A 15,109-nucleotide genomic window follows, 5' to 3' on the forward strand; every position below is an offset into this window, starting at 1 on the left:
TTAGATAGATAGATAGATAGATAGATAGATAGATAGATAGATGGATTCTAAGCCAGAACTATACAGAGACAGACAATACTGGTGGCAAGGCACAGATTAATGGCTTTTAATAAAGTCTCACACACACACACACGCACACACGCACACACACACAGAGTCAAAAAGAATCAGAGAAAGAGTGCACAACACAATGTGTTAGTGTTATTTATGTGCATTTGTTTTTGCTGTATTTATTTAAAATTCCTTGGTTTTTCTTTGTCATTTCAGTGCTTTGGCTATACTGTATCTGCTGTCATGCCAATAAAGCTGACTAAATTGAATTGAATTAAATGAGTGGACGGTGGGGTTGAAGCCTCCTTCACAAGCCATGTGCTATTAAAATAGCAAAGCAGTGGAGAGAATGGAAAAGTACACCCTTTCAGAAAGTTGAATGATGCATGACTAACCACCCCCCACTTTCTAGCTTCAGTAAAAAAGTGCATTATTAGTCCTGAATTGTGTACAATAGAAACCACAGGGTACGTATAAGCTTTCTTTGCACTTAAATACAATTTAAATACGTTTGCTCATTTACACTATGTATCTATATGTAAGTGGAAGGATTGATTTGTTAAATTTAATTAATGGTTGCAAGCTGATGAGTGATAGTGACAAGTCGGTTCTTGGGTAATGGGTAGTGTGCTTCGTTAGTGAGAGTCGGTGGCATGAAGCAGATGGCGTCAGACCATGCGTGACTGTCTGATTCTGTCACCAGCTGGCTTTGCTGGAACACTGGCATTGCTCTGGCATAAAGTGACATCTCCATGAGAAAGTTTCCCACACTCAGTGCGTCACAGTACAGTTTGCCAAGGACGCCAGCGCAGCTCCTTATATGCATAAGTGTAAATGGCTCAGTGAGAGTTTTATCTAGATGGAGTGTTTATCATTTCACTTCTGGAGTCTCCATTAACCTTCATATTTCTGGTCACTGTACAATGTGCCCATGCAATTTACCTTAAGTCACTCTGAACAACAATGGACAGGCTAATTAATTACAATCTGAAGTGATTAAGCAAATTAACTTGCCACTTGTCATGCTAATTAACATGCGAGCCATGCATTCAAAAGCACTCTTCCTAAAGCTTTCAGAGCTGAAAATGAACTCTTAAAAATCCAACCATAATTAAGTTCATGAAGCAAATTTAACGTCTGTGGAATTATTCTGTAGGACTCATTAGGGCCTTTGGTGTTCCTTAAGAGAAGAATAACTTAGCGGTGAGGACATGACTGCACACACTGGACCACTAACAAGATTTAAATACACATTGCTGGAACTGTTGCCACACACCTATCCTTATCTATCTATCTATCTATCTATCTATCTATCTATCTATCTATCTGTTGCTAATTTCTGATTTTCTTTTTTTTCTTCCTTTTTTTCTTATCTTTTTTTCCCTCTCTCTCTCTTAGTAATAGCTTTAATATAGTCCAGAAATGTAACATTATATATTGTCGCTTTTAGCTTCTACAATGATATTTTAGTGGCAGAAGTAACGGTTGTTGTTCAATGAAATGTCTAATCTACAGCTTAGCGTTTATATTGGCTAATTGCTTGTCTCTACTGTCGCAATACATTTGGAAAGTGTGAGATTTCATTAGTTTGTTAGACATTCTGTTTTCCATTTTAATTATATGTCACGCATCATATACTGTTGGTTTGTATTTAAAATCTGCAACTTAAGTCCAAAAGATACACTATATGGTCAAAGGTTTGTGGACACCTGACCTCCACACCGATATGCGTGTTTTGAACATCCAATTCCAGATTTAGTCCTCCTTTCCTGTTATAATATCCGCCACTCTTCTGGGAAAGCTTCCCACTGGATTTTGGAGCATGGCTGTGGGGATTTTAGCCACAAGAGCATTAATGAGGTCAGGCACTGATGATGGGTGAGGAGACCTAGCGCAAAGTCAGTGGTCAAGTTCATCCCAAAGCTGTTCCGTGGGGTTGAGATCAGGGCTCTGTGCAGGCCACTCAAGTTCTTCTACTCCAGTCTTGACAAATCATGGCTTAATGGACCTCACTTTGTACACAGTGGCATTGTCATGCTGGAACAGGTTTGGTCTCCTCACATATGGGTATCATGTTCAGTTGTTCACATACTTTTGGTCATATAGTGTATGTTGTGGAAAAAATCCGTATTCACTTTCGGCTTATGCAGGTGCTTAAACTGATTTTCTTGGCAGGGCACAAGCACTAGGCTTTAAGCCTGAAAAATTTGGGGGATAGAAAATGTGGACCGAAGAAGCTTTCTTTGCACTTGCAGTATGATGTCATATAAAGAGAAAAGACTACTGCTGAAATATTTCTGCGTGAATAATCCTAGATGTATCACATCAATCAGTGTAAATTTAATTTAAAAATATGGCTTCACCCTCATTATTCGGCAGCTCCAGCGCATCCTATTTTTATGCATGATGAACTAAAAGTACAACGGCAGAAAGTGTGAGGCTAAGACAGGGGTGAAAAATGCTTTATATTACAGTTAATTGTGCACACAATTTATTGTATCTACAGGATACTATATTATAATATTATAATATATTATAATGTGTGCATGTAGTGTAGGCTATTTATCACACTTTTACTTTTACTGTTTTGATTTGCCAAATTAATAAAATGTAAATGTTTTTGTTTTGATTTGCTTTCCTGTAAAGAAAACGTGTCATTGTTTGAAGGATAAACTGACCAAGCACTCATCTGCTATGCTTATGGCTCAATTTAAGTAAGTTTAGTTTATAAGTATAGTAGATATGTAGGTCAGTGTATTTAATCTTGGCCTCTAATGGCATTCTATAGAGTTTTTTTGAGTGTATTTACTCAACACATGAATTTCAGCATGACATATTGTGGTTACAACAAACTGTCAGTCTGTGGTGCTAGACTTAATACTGCTCTTCACTTAAGTCGATATCATTTAAGGAATGCAAATAGCATTTGAGCCTTTATGTAGTTCCTACACACTACACATGGTTTATTTTTACAGATTAAATAATTAAGTCAGTTATATTGAGTTATAATTGCAAAAAAGGTTATTTATATTTAGGTGAGCTGATATTAATAGGGTACATCCACAAAACTGGAAATATGTAAGAAATATGACAGGGCATTTAACTTCTTGCAATCACAAAAACACAATTTTGCCCCTTGCATCTCTATTAACACTGGCTCCTAGGAGGAAGAAACTACAAGTTTGAACCAAATAGGGCACAACATACCAGTGCGTCTGCAAGTTTCAAATGACACACAACCTGCGTCACTGTTCTACCCATGTCAGCGGATACGTTTTCATAAAAATGCCCATGAAAATAGCAACTGGGTGGATAAAACCGGCTTATGACCAGCCAAACTATTAATACCATTAAGGTGTGCTTGTGTCTGCATGAAAATAGTGCTCCATATAGACAAACTGTTAGTCATGTGACCAGCATTAATGGTGATTTAAATTAAAATAAATTAAATTACTTGGTAAACCTCAATATGTTACTGCAGCATTTCCCTTGATAGTAAATAATGCCTCTTTGGGCATTCTTTCAAACATGAACACATATGTTCATCTGAATAAACAGAGCAGAAATAAACTGTAAGTCATGATGATGAAGTGACTGAGTAGCAGAGCCGCTCATTATAGCAGTATGCATGCAGAATCTGCATATGGTTGCAGACTTACCCATGGCATGTTGTCTTGTCTGTAGGATCTCCATGTTTTGCCTGAGTCACTGTACTGCAGCTGGTAGCTGCTCACCCAGTCTGCACTGCCCCATCGGCCCTGTGTGGCCACTGCTGTCACCTCCAACCGATCTCTTAGGTCCAACTGCAGCCAGGGTCGACGGTCCTCACTGTCTGGAGACCATCCACCAGAACCTGCAGAGAGAACAAAGAGGGAATCGAGAGGGCAGGAAGTTAGGAGCAGTGACACAAAACAAAGAATAGAAACTATTTTAGCTTTTGTGGCTTGTCCTCTTTATTCTTTATTCTTATTCCTCTTTATTCTGAGGGCAATCTCTAATTCAGCTCTAGAGGACAATGAACAGACCTCAGAGCAGTGTAATATTACATTACAGTAGCCAAATAAATCCAATGACCTCTAGACCTCTAATAGACCTAAAAGCTCCTCAGTGTTTCCACATTTGTTTGTATTTTTCTATATTCTACCAGAGTCCATGGCTCAAGCACCTGCAGGGCGTCCTGCTTGTCTCATCGATTTTCCTTTCCCTGATTATTGCAAGTGAATGTAATGATCATGAAAAGAAGTAACTAGATTCCCTAGAGCTTAGAGAAATCCAATTCCTTGCCCACAAACAAACAGCGACTCCCTGTTCCACATGCTCTAATATGGAAACTTCCATAAATCCACAATTGGGATGAGGATAAACTCTGGTGTAGTTGTGGATGGTGAAGAGAAGAGAACTGGGATTGATTCTTACTGTCATTAACCATAATCTTAGACCCTGATTCCATTCCTGATCCTTCCATTGTCTCAGATCCAATCTCAGTGTCCATCTCAGACTCTGTCTGTAAACCAGGTTCAGTAATTGTTCATCAGTAATAATATTTGTTTAGGTCTTTGGCATTTCTCAGAGGCCATGGATTTAAAATCAGAATTAGCCTCTGAACTGTCCCGTGTGTTGGTCCTATGCCCTGCTCTTTTCTCTTTCTCTGATCATAGTCATAGGATCCTACTGCTGCCTCAAGTGTCAGCCTTAGGTTTATAGACCTTAAGCCTTTCTCTGGGCTTCTCTCTCTCCAGCTTGCCTCTCTAAGTAATATGGACTTCCTGTTTGCTTTTCATTTGCCTTTTTTGGCAATCATTTTGTTTTTCTTAGCTCATTGTTTTACTAGTTAACTAGCTGTTTTGTGGTTTTGACATCGCTGTGAAGCAAAACACTTCCTTTGCAAGCTATTGACCATTTTTTTTGGTGCTTTTTTACTAAAATGCAGAGGAAAGTGCATGTTAATCCTATGTCCCAGGCTGGGTTGTTCTTGTTTCTGAAAATTAAGCAAATTATTTAAACCATTATACTTATGTTCCACTGTATGTCATTACACGGTTTGAATATGCCTACAGCTTTAACCAGTGTATTTATTCCCTGCTTGATGCACATACAATTATCAAATGAGTAAAAAGTTTCAACCAGTTATTTCCTGCTTGTTTAGGAGATCTTTTTCTGGAGTATAATGTGCTATGAAAAAAATGATTTCCAGACTGTAATCCTGTAATTATGAATTGGCTTCAGGGGATTGTCGATTCCTTACTGCTGTTCCTATTTCATATTGTACTGCACTGATTTCAGCGTGTGTCTTGGCTGTGAGCATGACTTGTGATGATATCTACAGCAAATAAAATAATTTGATTGGCAACTGCCCAGTCATATTAGCATTTCATTTACATACAGAGGATAATGGACCGTTACATTGATATTTGGAAAGCCCCAGTTACTTAGTCACTGTGAGTTGTAAAGGTTTTTTTTTTTTTTTTGCTTTAAACTTGGTACAATATATATATACAATCCCCATAAAGCTCGAGGGTGTGCAAACAGCAAAATGTAGGGGCTTACAAGTAAATATTGCAGGTTTATCATGTTTGCACCACCTGGATGTTGCCATCTTCCATTCTGTCTCCTGTTTATTTATTTATTTATTTATTCATTCATTCATTCATTCATTCATGTATTTATATTTTTTTCTTGCCTGGAGGAATAAAAACTGAGTCTGAAAAAATGAAAAATGCCAGTATTTGGTGTTAGAGCACATCCACCAGAAGCAGATGGATTGGAAGTGAGCATTCTGGCTCCATCACTACTGACTCAGATGCATGGAAAAAAATATATTAGCAAACACCTCACGGAGATAGAAGGGTCTGCCTAACGTTAGGGCTACAGCGATTAGTCGACATAACTGATAATTGACATATTGAACTAAATCAAGCTATAAAAATTCACAGACGTAGATTTTTATAGTCAATGCATTGTTTACTTTACCAACAACAAAAACGAGTTATAAAAGTAGGTCCAGCAATGACAATTATAAAAAATGAGTGATTTAAACACTGGTAAGACAGTTTTTATTGTGAAAATGAACACAAAAAACTGAGTAATTTCACTTACTACATAAAGGTTTCTCATTTAGATTACAGATCAGGAGGAATGACCAAATGGGGAAAAAAATGGGTTTTGTGCAGAGTGACAGTGTGAGCGATGGAAAACAAAAGACCAGGCTGTACTCTTTTCTTCTGAACTTAATTGAGGAAATTACGTTATTAAATAGCGGTCACACTGGCTGTTTGCTTTTTCTGTTTGCTTTGTGATCTTCATTTCTGACCACTCATGTCACATGCACATGCATTTTGAGTACACATCTAGCTCATAGGAGAAATAAAATATCACACAGACTGAACTTTGAATGATGAGTAATGGCAAACCGGAAATGTTAAAACTGGGGAAGCTTTTCACTGAAAAAAACAAAACAAAAAAAACTATAAGCGTAATGCAAAGCAGTATATACAAAGATGGATGATGCACATTTAAAAGGAAAATCATGTGAAAATAAAAAAATAGATTATACAGGTCAAATAGAATTAATTAAGGTAACGGAAACAGCCTAATAATTTTTTAGATGGTAAGGTGAAAGTAGTAAAATATGTGAAATACTAGCTTAATAGTGTGAACCACTATTGAACTGGGTCTGTGCTACATTTGGGCCAGATATTAAAAATACCATTCAGACATGCCACAGCTTAGGGCCAGATTGAACAATATTCTTTGTTAACCCGGGCCAGTTATAAATCTGTTTTGGGGCAAATACATAAAACACATCAGTTCCATTATATGGCCATTGTGCAAGAGGATACCAGGCAGGCTCTGCTATTCAGATCTGTAGCAGATGCAGTACTATATTTGGCCTTAATCCAGTGCAGTGAACAGTTGTTGTCTGAGTAGCTAGATAACAAGATAAACAAATATAAACAGATATAACTCTGCTAATAAACAACAATCTGTTCCCTGCTATACTCTATTCTTTGATGCTGTGGCCACTATTGTTATGAACTGAAATTCTATATTGTCTATCAGATAAAACTGACAACGGCACACTTAAAATCATTTCACCTTGTTGGTTTGTCAAAACCTTAGAACAATGACCCTTGAATTTCAGAACTACATGCTTAATAGATGAAATGTCAAGAACTGTCTTTATTACAAACTGAGACTCAATTTTTGCATTGTGAATCTGTTACCAATGTGTCATCAATGCTTACATGGTCATTGAAAGATGAACCTTGCACTGAGACAGGCTATACTTTTTGCAGACAGGATTCATTGCACACTACCTACAGTATTCAAACAGATTTGAGTAAAGATATTCTGGACAAGAACACATTTCTCACTAGTGGTCCCTTTCAGGTCTTATCGCTTGCGCTGATAAGCCATGAAAGTAGCCCTCAGTAAGATCAAACAACTCCAACAGGCCCTGTGTAATAGCTCTTCGGAACTGCAGCTAACTGCTGAAATAAAATAATTTAAACATGTACCATCTCGGGTGTGGAGTTTTGCAAATTGTGGTAAGTGGCTTTCAGAAGACCGTGATGAACTCTGAAAGGAGGCTGAGGGGAGCGATGCCAGCAGTGGCTCTTCACAGTAATCTAAATATGAGAGACAGAGAGAGACAGATAGACAGATATACATTAGTGTTTTTGGACAACTCAAACAGTAGTAAAATCAGCATGCTTTAAAATATGAAATTCAGCTGGAGGAAAATAAAACTATGACTGGAATGCTGAACAGAACCTTCCCATATATATTTTTGGATTATCGGATTGTTGGATTAGTGTAATGCCTTACTGTCTGGCTGTTCCAGTAGATGCATAAACAAGATCCAGTTAGTCCAGAACGCAGCTGCAAGAATCCTTACTAGAACCAGAAGATATGACCACATCACCCCTTCTAAGACCACATCTTATCCACACTGCATTGGCTCCCAATCAAATTTTGTATTGATTATAAAATACTACTTTTGACCTATAAAGCACTGAATGGTCTCACACCACAGTACCTGAGCAAACCTTTGGTCTTTTATGATCCACCATGCCTACTTTGATCAAACAGTGCAGGCTATTTGTTGGTACCTTGAATAGTGAAGGTTACAGCAGGGAGTACAACTTTCTCTTACAAAGCCCCACAGTTATGGATCGGCATTCCAATTCGGGACTCAGACACAGTCTCAGTGTTTAAGTCTAGGCTGAAAACATTTGTTTAGTCAAGCCTTTTGTGAATATTTTATTATTAGGAAGGCTTGATATTTAATATTAGGTAAAGGAGCAGATCTCAGGTTTGTTGACAGTGGAGTGGCCGGCCACTTTACGTCCCAGGTTGCCCTCATGTCTGCGTTACTTTCTGGCTCTCCCTTTTAGTTATGCTGTTATGTTGCTAGCCTTGCCGGAGTCCCTGCTTGCACTCTGCATGCAAAGTACATTGTCCTTAAGCATTACGGGACAATAAGCATACCTAATAATCTCTCCCTTTCTCTCTCTTTCTGTCAAGCTACACATGCTACTCCTGAGATATCAGTGATCCTGACCCATTCTGCTCTCCTGACCTGCCTGGTCCATCCTGATGCCCTATTTCTGGTTGGAATTCTCATCAATTGGAAATCATGAATTGCTGCTGCTGATTATGGACCCACATGGACAGCCTGAAGATCACTGAGATTACTGAAGATGGTAGCACTTAAAAACCATGAAGATGGCTTTGGATCACAATTCATATGAACAGATATGCTATGATGGCTTAGGACTATAATTGCCACAAACAGTTTTGCACTCAAGTCTCTATCAGTAAACAGTGGATAAGTTCAACAAAAAAGACTTCATGTGAAAACTGTAATGTATTTCCTGGTTACACAGTTGCACTATTTGTCCATGTAGTACACAGTTATAGAAGGGATTTATTTATAATTGCACTATCCTTTGTCACCAAGATGAGTTCCCTTTTGATTCTGGTTCCTCTTTTTCTTCCTCATATTGTCTCAGGGAGTTTCTCCTTGCCACTGTTGCCTCTGGCATGCTCATTAAGGATAAATTCATAAATTTAAAATTTATATCCTGAATTTATACATTTCTGTAAAGCTGCTTTGTGACAAAGTCCAATGTTAAAAGCACTATACAAATAAAACTGAATTGAATTGAATGGATATTTTTTATTGGAATAAATGGCACAAAAAATTTTCCTTTAGTTGCTACAGTAATCTTAACAACTCCTACTGTCTGACTGCTTTGTGAGTAAGAATTACTAGTCAAATGTGCAGGAAATGTGACTTACAGGGAGGAAAAAAAAGACAAAACTGAACGTTTACCTTCACCACTATGTCATTAACTTATAGAAACTAGCTGTTTAATTCCCAACAATTAGACAGCTTTCTCATAAAATAATAATAATAATAATAATAATAATAATAATAATAATAATAATAATAAAAAAGATCGCAGGTTCTCAAACTATGCTCAAAAAGTTAAAAGTCTCATTCTCAATACAGTCTTACAGTCTTATATTTGTGATCATGATTCACAATGCCCATTTCATATTCCTAAGAAATACATTCATTCAGAGTTAAAAGATCAAGAGCTTACACAGAAACGGGAGAAAGTAATTCTTTGTATTATGATAAATGTGCATTAAATTACCCTCTCACACGTTCCCTGCACTTTTGTATAATAAGGATGGCAGCACTGCTGACCTTTCTGAAGGCAATCAATGGCTGTGACAAAAATCCGCTTTTAGTGTAAGGATAAAGTACTGAGAAAGAAAGAAAAATAGAGATGAAATGACAGAATTACTGATAATAGCCTCCTGACATTTTCTTCACATTTATTTAATTATTTACATATTTATGACAGTCATGCTCTTGGTGTGTTGCACGCAGTAATGCAGTACTTTCGTGGTTTTAATACTTCCTTTCTGTAATTTAGATGATGTATCACGAACAGCAATAAAGCTGCCAGTAATCTATGACATTAGTAATGATAGAGCTGGACTATACTTCCCTACTAAAGCAAAGGTTATTTGATGTTTTTTCTGTGTCATTGTATTAAATGGGATAAAAAAAAACACAATTAGCCAACAGACAAGCATATTTCTAATGATCTAGCTACTGCATGTTTGGTTGGACATTGGGTAAACTTTAAAGTCTGTCTTAGTTGGAATGTGTACCATTCAATTACAACTGTAAGAATCTGTGGAATGAAGAGATGAACATGATATACAATCAGACTATTAATTAATTTAAAATAATAAATCAAATGTTTATGGTTTTTGATGCTTAGTAGATAATCTATGCCCATAATCTATAGTAGATATCTATCTATCTATCTATCTATCAACTTTTCTTTCACATTATTTGGAAGGTCCTGTTTTTAATACTTCATATTCAGTAGATCATCTATAGACTAGCGACTCATGTGTAAACCTATCATAATTGTAAATTCAATTCATCTGGACTCTATTGATGCATTTTATAATATTGATACACTTATTGAAACATACATGAACATTGGTTGATATTCATGGCAGATGATCTGTAAAGTGTCTTAAGTGGACTATCCAAATAAAGGGTCTTTTGCAATACATTGCAATGTATATGATTTGAGTGATAAGCAATGTATCCTAAATGGCTTTATTTTAAATTGGAAGGAGGAGGATTCTGGGACTCAATTCAAATAGAAAGACTATTATTAGTGCGTAGGTTTTAATATATTACATACAGTATATTTTATCTATTTTACTGTCAGTGAAAGTAAGGGCTATATATGTTACATACAGATAGAAGGCTGAGTTTGATTGAAATGGGTAAATGTACAGTTGATGTACTGTGATTACAATTGAGTAATATACATTTGGAGAAACTTGCACAATGTTTTCATTTGAACACAATCCTGAATTAGACGAGAATAGCAATTATATGTATATTGATCAGAGAGGAAGCATCTTGAAGCTACAGGGATTGAATTAACACTGGCTCAGGCTCTTCATCATTCTTTCAGATGCTGCAATGCACATCTGACCAATAATATAAATCAAAGGTCTGCAGTACCCAAGTACCTAATTCGTGTGATATACTCAGACAGACACGGAGAATGTCTGTTAGTGCTGATTGTCCATTGTGAAATATGCTATGTATAATATTCCACATGCTGGCATAAGGAAAGTGATGTCCTTGTGCAAGCAATGTTACGTTGTGTTCCCTCAGCATTTCATTTTAGCACTCAAGGTTGAACTTCTCTAATGAACGTTGTTTGTGCAGACTGTTCACATTAAAACCTGGAACTGAAAAAATATGCTCATAATGCAAGAAAAACACCAGAATGAACAGCAGGTTGGGGAGCCATTAGCTGTGTCCAGGGAGCAATCTAATGTTCTCTCTTGTTTCTGTTATTTCAGAGTAGGCACTTTATACCAATTTCTATGGTACGTAAGTGAAAATATAACCCTATTTAGACTGGCTTTACCAGATAAACATTTAACGAGTACTGAAAATCCCCTGTCAGGGTCCCTGTAGAGCTAGTGGTTAGGCCATGGCACTCTCACCTCCTTAGCCCGGGTTCGATTCCCAGGCAGGGAACCGACCCAGTGTGCTCTCAGTGCCAGTCCCAAGCCTGGATAAAATTGGGGAGGGTTGCCAAAAACTGTGCCAAATCAAATACGCGGACCAATGATCCGCTGTTGTGACGCCTAATGGGAGCAAGAAGAGAAACAACAACTGAAAATCTCCTCTCCTTAGTTGCTCTCTCTCTATCATCCACCCATTCAGACTCATGCACAGGTGAGCAATAGTACCAGTCAGCATTGCTTTCCATTCTAACAACCATATCTTTGGATTTTATCCACTGTTTGTGGGTTTGGAAGTCATGCACACTTATTGTCACTTTATTTTAAAGAAAATGCTGGACACAAACAGAAAAGTGCACACATAGCAAGAAGACATATACACAACTACTCGTATAACAATTTAAATCAACGGGGTCCAAAGTCCGGCTCCAGGGACAACCGCAACCCAGGACAGATGTTAACTGGCCCATGGCTTTTCTTTAAGAATGTATGATAGGTGGCCTGCCAGCCAACACATTGCAATTATTCCTTTGTTAACACAGCAGACTATATTAACACAGTTAGCTAAAATGTTAACTGACTGCCTTTTTCCCCTGACTACACCAGCGAATTAATTTACAGAAAGATATTTAGTCATGGCTACAGAGTAAAAGTGCAAAGTTAACAGTCAGAAGGGGTGATTTCAAAAGAGCTGGAAACCACTAAGCATTGAAAACCTTTTCAGGAATTCTTGACTTGTTGAAAGAGTCATTAACTAAAATGGATTTTCAAGAAAGTATTAAAAATGACAATTTAATTTATGATTATAAGTTTGTCCAATTATTTTTGTTCCCCGAATTTGGGGGGTGTTGCAACACATATAAAAAGTGCTGTAATTCCAGATGTGGATTTGAATACTCTAACTCTGAAGCTGAAAGTCTGCACTTTGAGATCATTTTCATTATTTTATTTCAACTTCAATATTACTGTGTATATGAATGTGTATATGACTGTGGCCTTAGGGTATTTTAATGAGGTCTAATATGGCCTCCTTTAAAAACGTTTGGACACCCCTGATTTAAATTAAGTGTACAAGGTTTTTAACATTATGGCAGCATTTGATACTGTATAGGCTTAAAATAATGGATTACTGAAGCAAGATGTTGACATCAAGACCATTTAAAAAAAAAAAAGAACTGATATAATTGTTTGTGCAAAAGAAAATGATTAAACACAAAACCTTAGGTCTCTAATCACTTATCATAAGTGTTATCACTTCTAGAAATCTTTGTTGCAGGATATTTCAGTAAACAAAACTAATTTCCCGGTGGAGTTTCTGGCAGTTGAGATAGGCAATAGATAATATAAAAACCAAGTTTAGATTTAATTATCAGAAGCACAGATATAAGACAAATTTCCTCAAAGTGCTGTATTCTCCAAGGATCATGCAAACGGAGTTAGGCACACAATAGCACACTATCTGCACTAACAAACAATAGTTATTGTTGAGTGAGTGTGAGTTTCATACACTAAACTCTGAGCACCAAGAAATGCCCACCTATTTAGACTGCTAAAGAAAAAAGGGTGGTCATTTCTTGGTACCATACAGTAGCAATCAGTTTGTTCAATAAGTGTGTCTTTAAATAAATCCAACAAGCACTTGTGCATGTTAGTGTATATCTCATTAGGTATGCTTCCTGTAGAAGTGTGTTATTACTGTTATTATCATGGATTTGTGTTATTATTGCTGCGGTTTTTGAGATTAGTACAGTGCATAAAGCCCATTTGCAATTCTGAGAAATAACATAGTACTATATTCAAATCTTGGGTCATTTTAGTAATTTGAGTTACACATGCAAAAAGAGGTCAGGAGTTACAGTTTTTCTTGATCAGTTTTACACATTTCTCCAAATTATTGTAATTGCTCTCAAAACAATTAACACAGCCAACTAAACACACTCTTATCTTGGCCAAACAGTTCAATTGTACTGCATAATGAAGCACTGCATTTTATTCCAGTAATGCATTTATTAAAAATAAATATTAACATCAAAACTACAAGTGTGTTCTCTGTTGATTTTAAAACATAAACAGCTGTAGACACACACAAACATGAATGAAAATACATGTTTATCATGAAGTTTTTTAATGAGGAGTTTTGTGGTATATATAGATGGTATGTGGTATAGATATAGATATAGAATTTCAGATATAGAATGATGAATTTTGAATGGTGGAATTGCAATCTTTTTTCTTTTCCCCTTTTACAGTTGTGTAAACAATTAGGAAATTTGCATTTCCTGCTGTGTGTATTACTAACTCAGAAGATATCAATTTGGGGCTAATTGAGAACATAACATTTGCAACTGAGAATTTAACAAATAACAGAATTTTGTTTGTTGTGTTTGGAAAAATGGTACATAAATGTTTGTGATTTGTGTTAAACCAATAAAAAAGCTGCAATTGCTTTTTTCGTGATATATTAAAGTTGTAGTTGGCTATATGATCTATTATGAAAACATTGAAGAATTTTGTGCATAGTGTTTTGAGAAAATTATGTATGTAATTTGTAATTTGCATGAAATGACAAAAACTTACAATCAATTTAAGATAATTACAAAGTGTTCAGACGGCTGTGTTAATGGTTTTGAGAGCAGTGACCTGAGTTTAGAGAATTGTGTCATATCTGTAATACTGAAATGACTCACAATTAACTATGACTTAAGTACTGCTTGAACATTTGCATGAGTGAGTTCACCAAAAAACAAACTTGTGTCTCAGTTATCCATGATACTGGCCATGAACACATGCAGGCCATTTCGGCAAGGAGCTGCATTAAGTCTAGTCTTGGTTTTGTATCTATCATCATATTGCACCCTAAAGTTCATATTTTGAAATGCTGTTTAAAAGCAAGGTCAAAATATAGTAGTAATATTATGAAGTAAATAATCCTATGAATCATCCACACATTTTTCACTCCAAAGCTTCATATTTTTGCATAGCATTTAAATAGTATCTTTTAAATAGACAACACAATGATAGTATCTGTGAGTGTAAAAATACTTGAACAGTTAATTCTGTTAAAAAATGCAGCTTTTTTCCATTTGCTGTGCATTTTTATGATCTGATATATGTTAGAATAGTATTTTAGAAGGTGTTATCCAATTAACATGTTGATGCATCGCAGAATGAAGTCATGTATCACAGAATGAAGTGTGGACTTTTCATTACTATCTACATTTTAGACTTAAAGGCACACGTCTTAGCAAGTAAAAAATAAAACTATAGTATTCCCTATCATAAGATTACAATAAACCAAATATAAGATTATTAAACCTATTTATAGACATTTGTTACTAATTTCAAGCATGAAATAGTCTTGTCCTTAACCTTATATTTGATTTATAATAATTTCATAAGGCATTATAATAAATCAAATATAAGAAATATTAGATAAATTTGCCCATATTGAATATATTAAAATATAATTTTT

At 36.1% G+C, this 15,109-nt stretch overlaps 1 protein-coding gene across 2 annotated transcripts in view; it reads right to left on the reverse strand.

The window, feature by feature from the left end:
- cntnap5l (contactin associated protein family member 5 like) overlaps positions 1 to 15,109 on the reverse strand; it is a 98,339-nt gene that overhangs the window by 63,788 nt on the left and 19,442 nt on the right. For both annotated transcript variants that reach the window (XM_026927812.3, XM_026927803.3), the window contains exons 2-3: positions 7,569 to 7,679; positions 3,711 to 3,904 (exon numbers count right to left, since the gene is read on the reverse strand). In XM_026927812.3, coding sequence (XP_026783613.3) covers positions 3,711 to 3,904; positions 7,569 to 7,679 — 305 coding nt within the window. The remainder of the gene's footprint in view (positions 1 to 3,710; positions 3,905 to 7,568; positions 7,680 to 15,109) is intronic.

The sequence above is a fragment of the Pangasianodon hypophthalmus genome, chromosome 11 (assembly GCF_027358585.1).
Source record: "Pangasianodon hypophthalmus isolate fPanHyp1 chromosome 11, fPanHyp1.pri, whole genome shotgun sequence".
Classification (NCBI taxonomy): Eukaryota; Metazoa; Chordata; class Actinopteri; order Siluriformes; family Pangasiidae; genus Pangasianodon; species Pangasianodon hypophthalmus.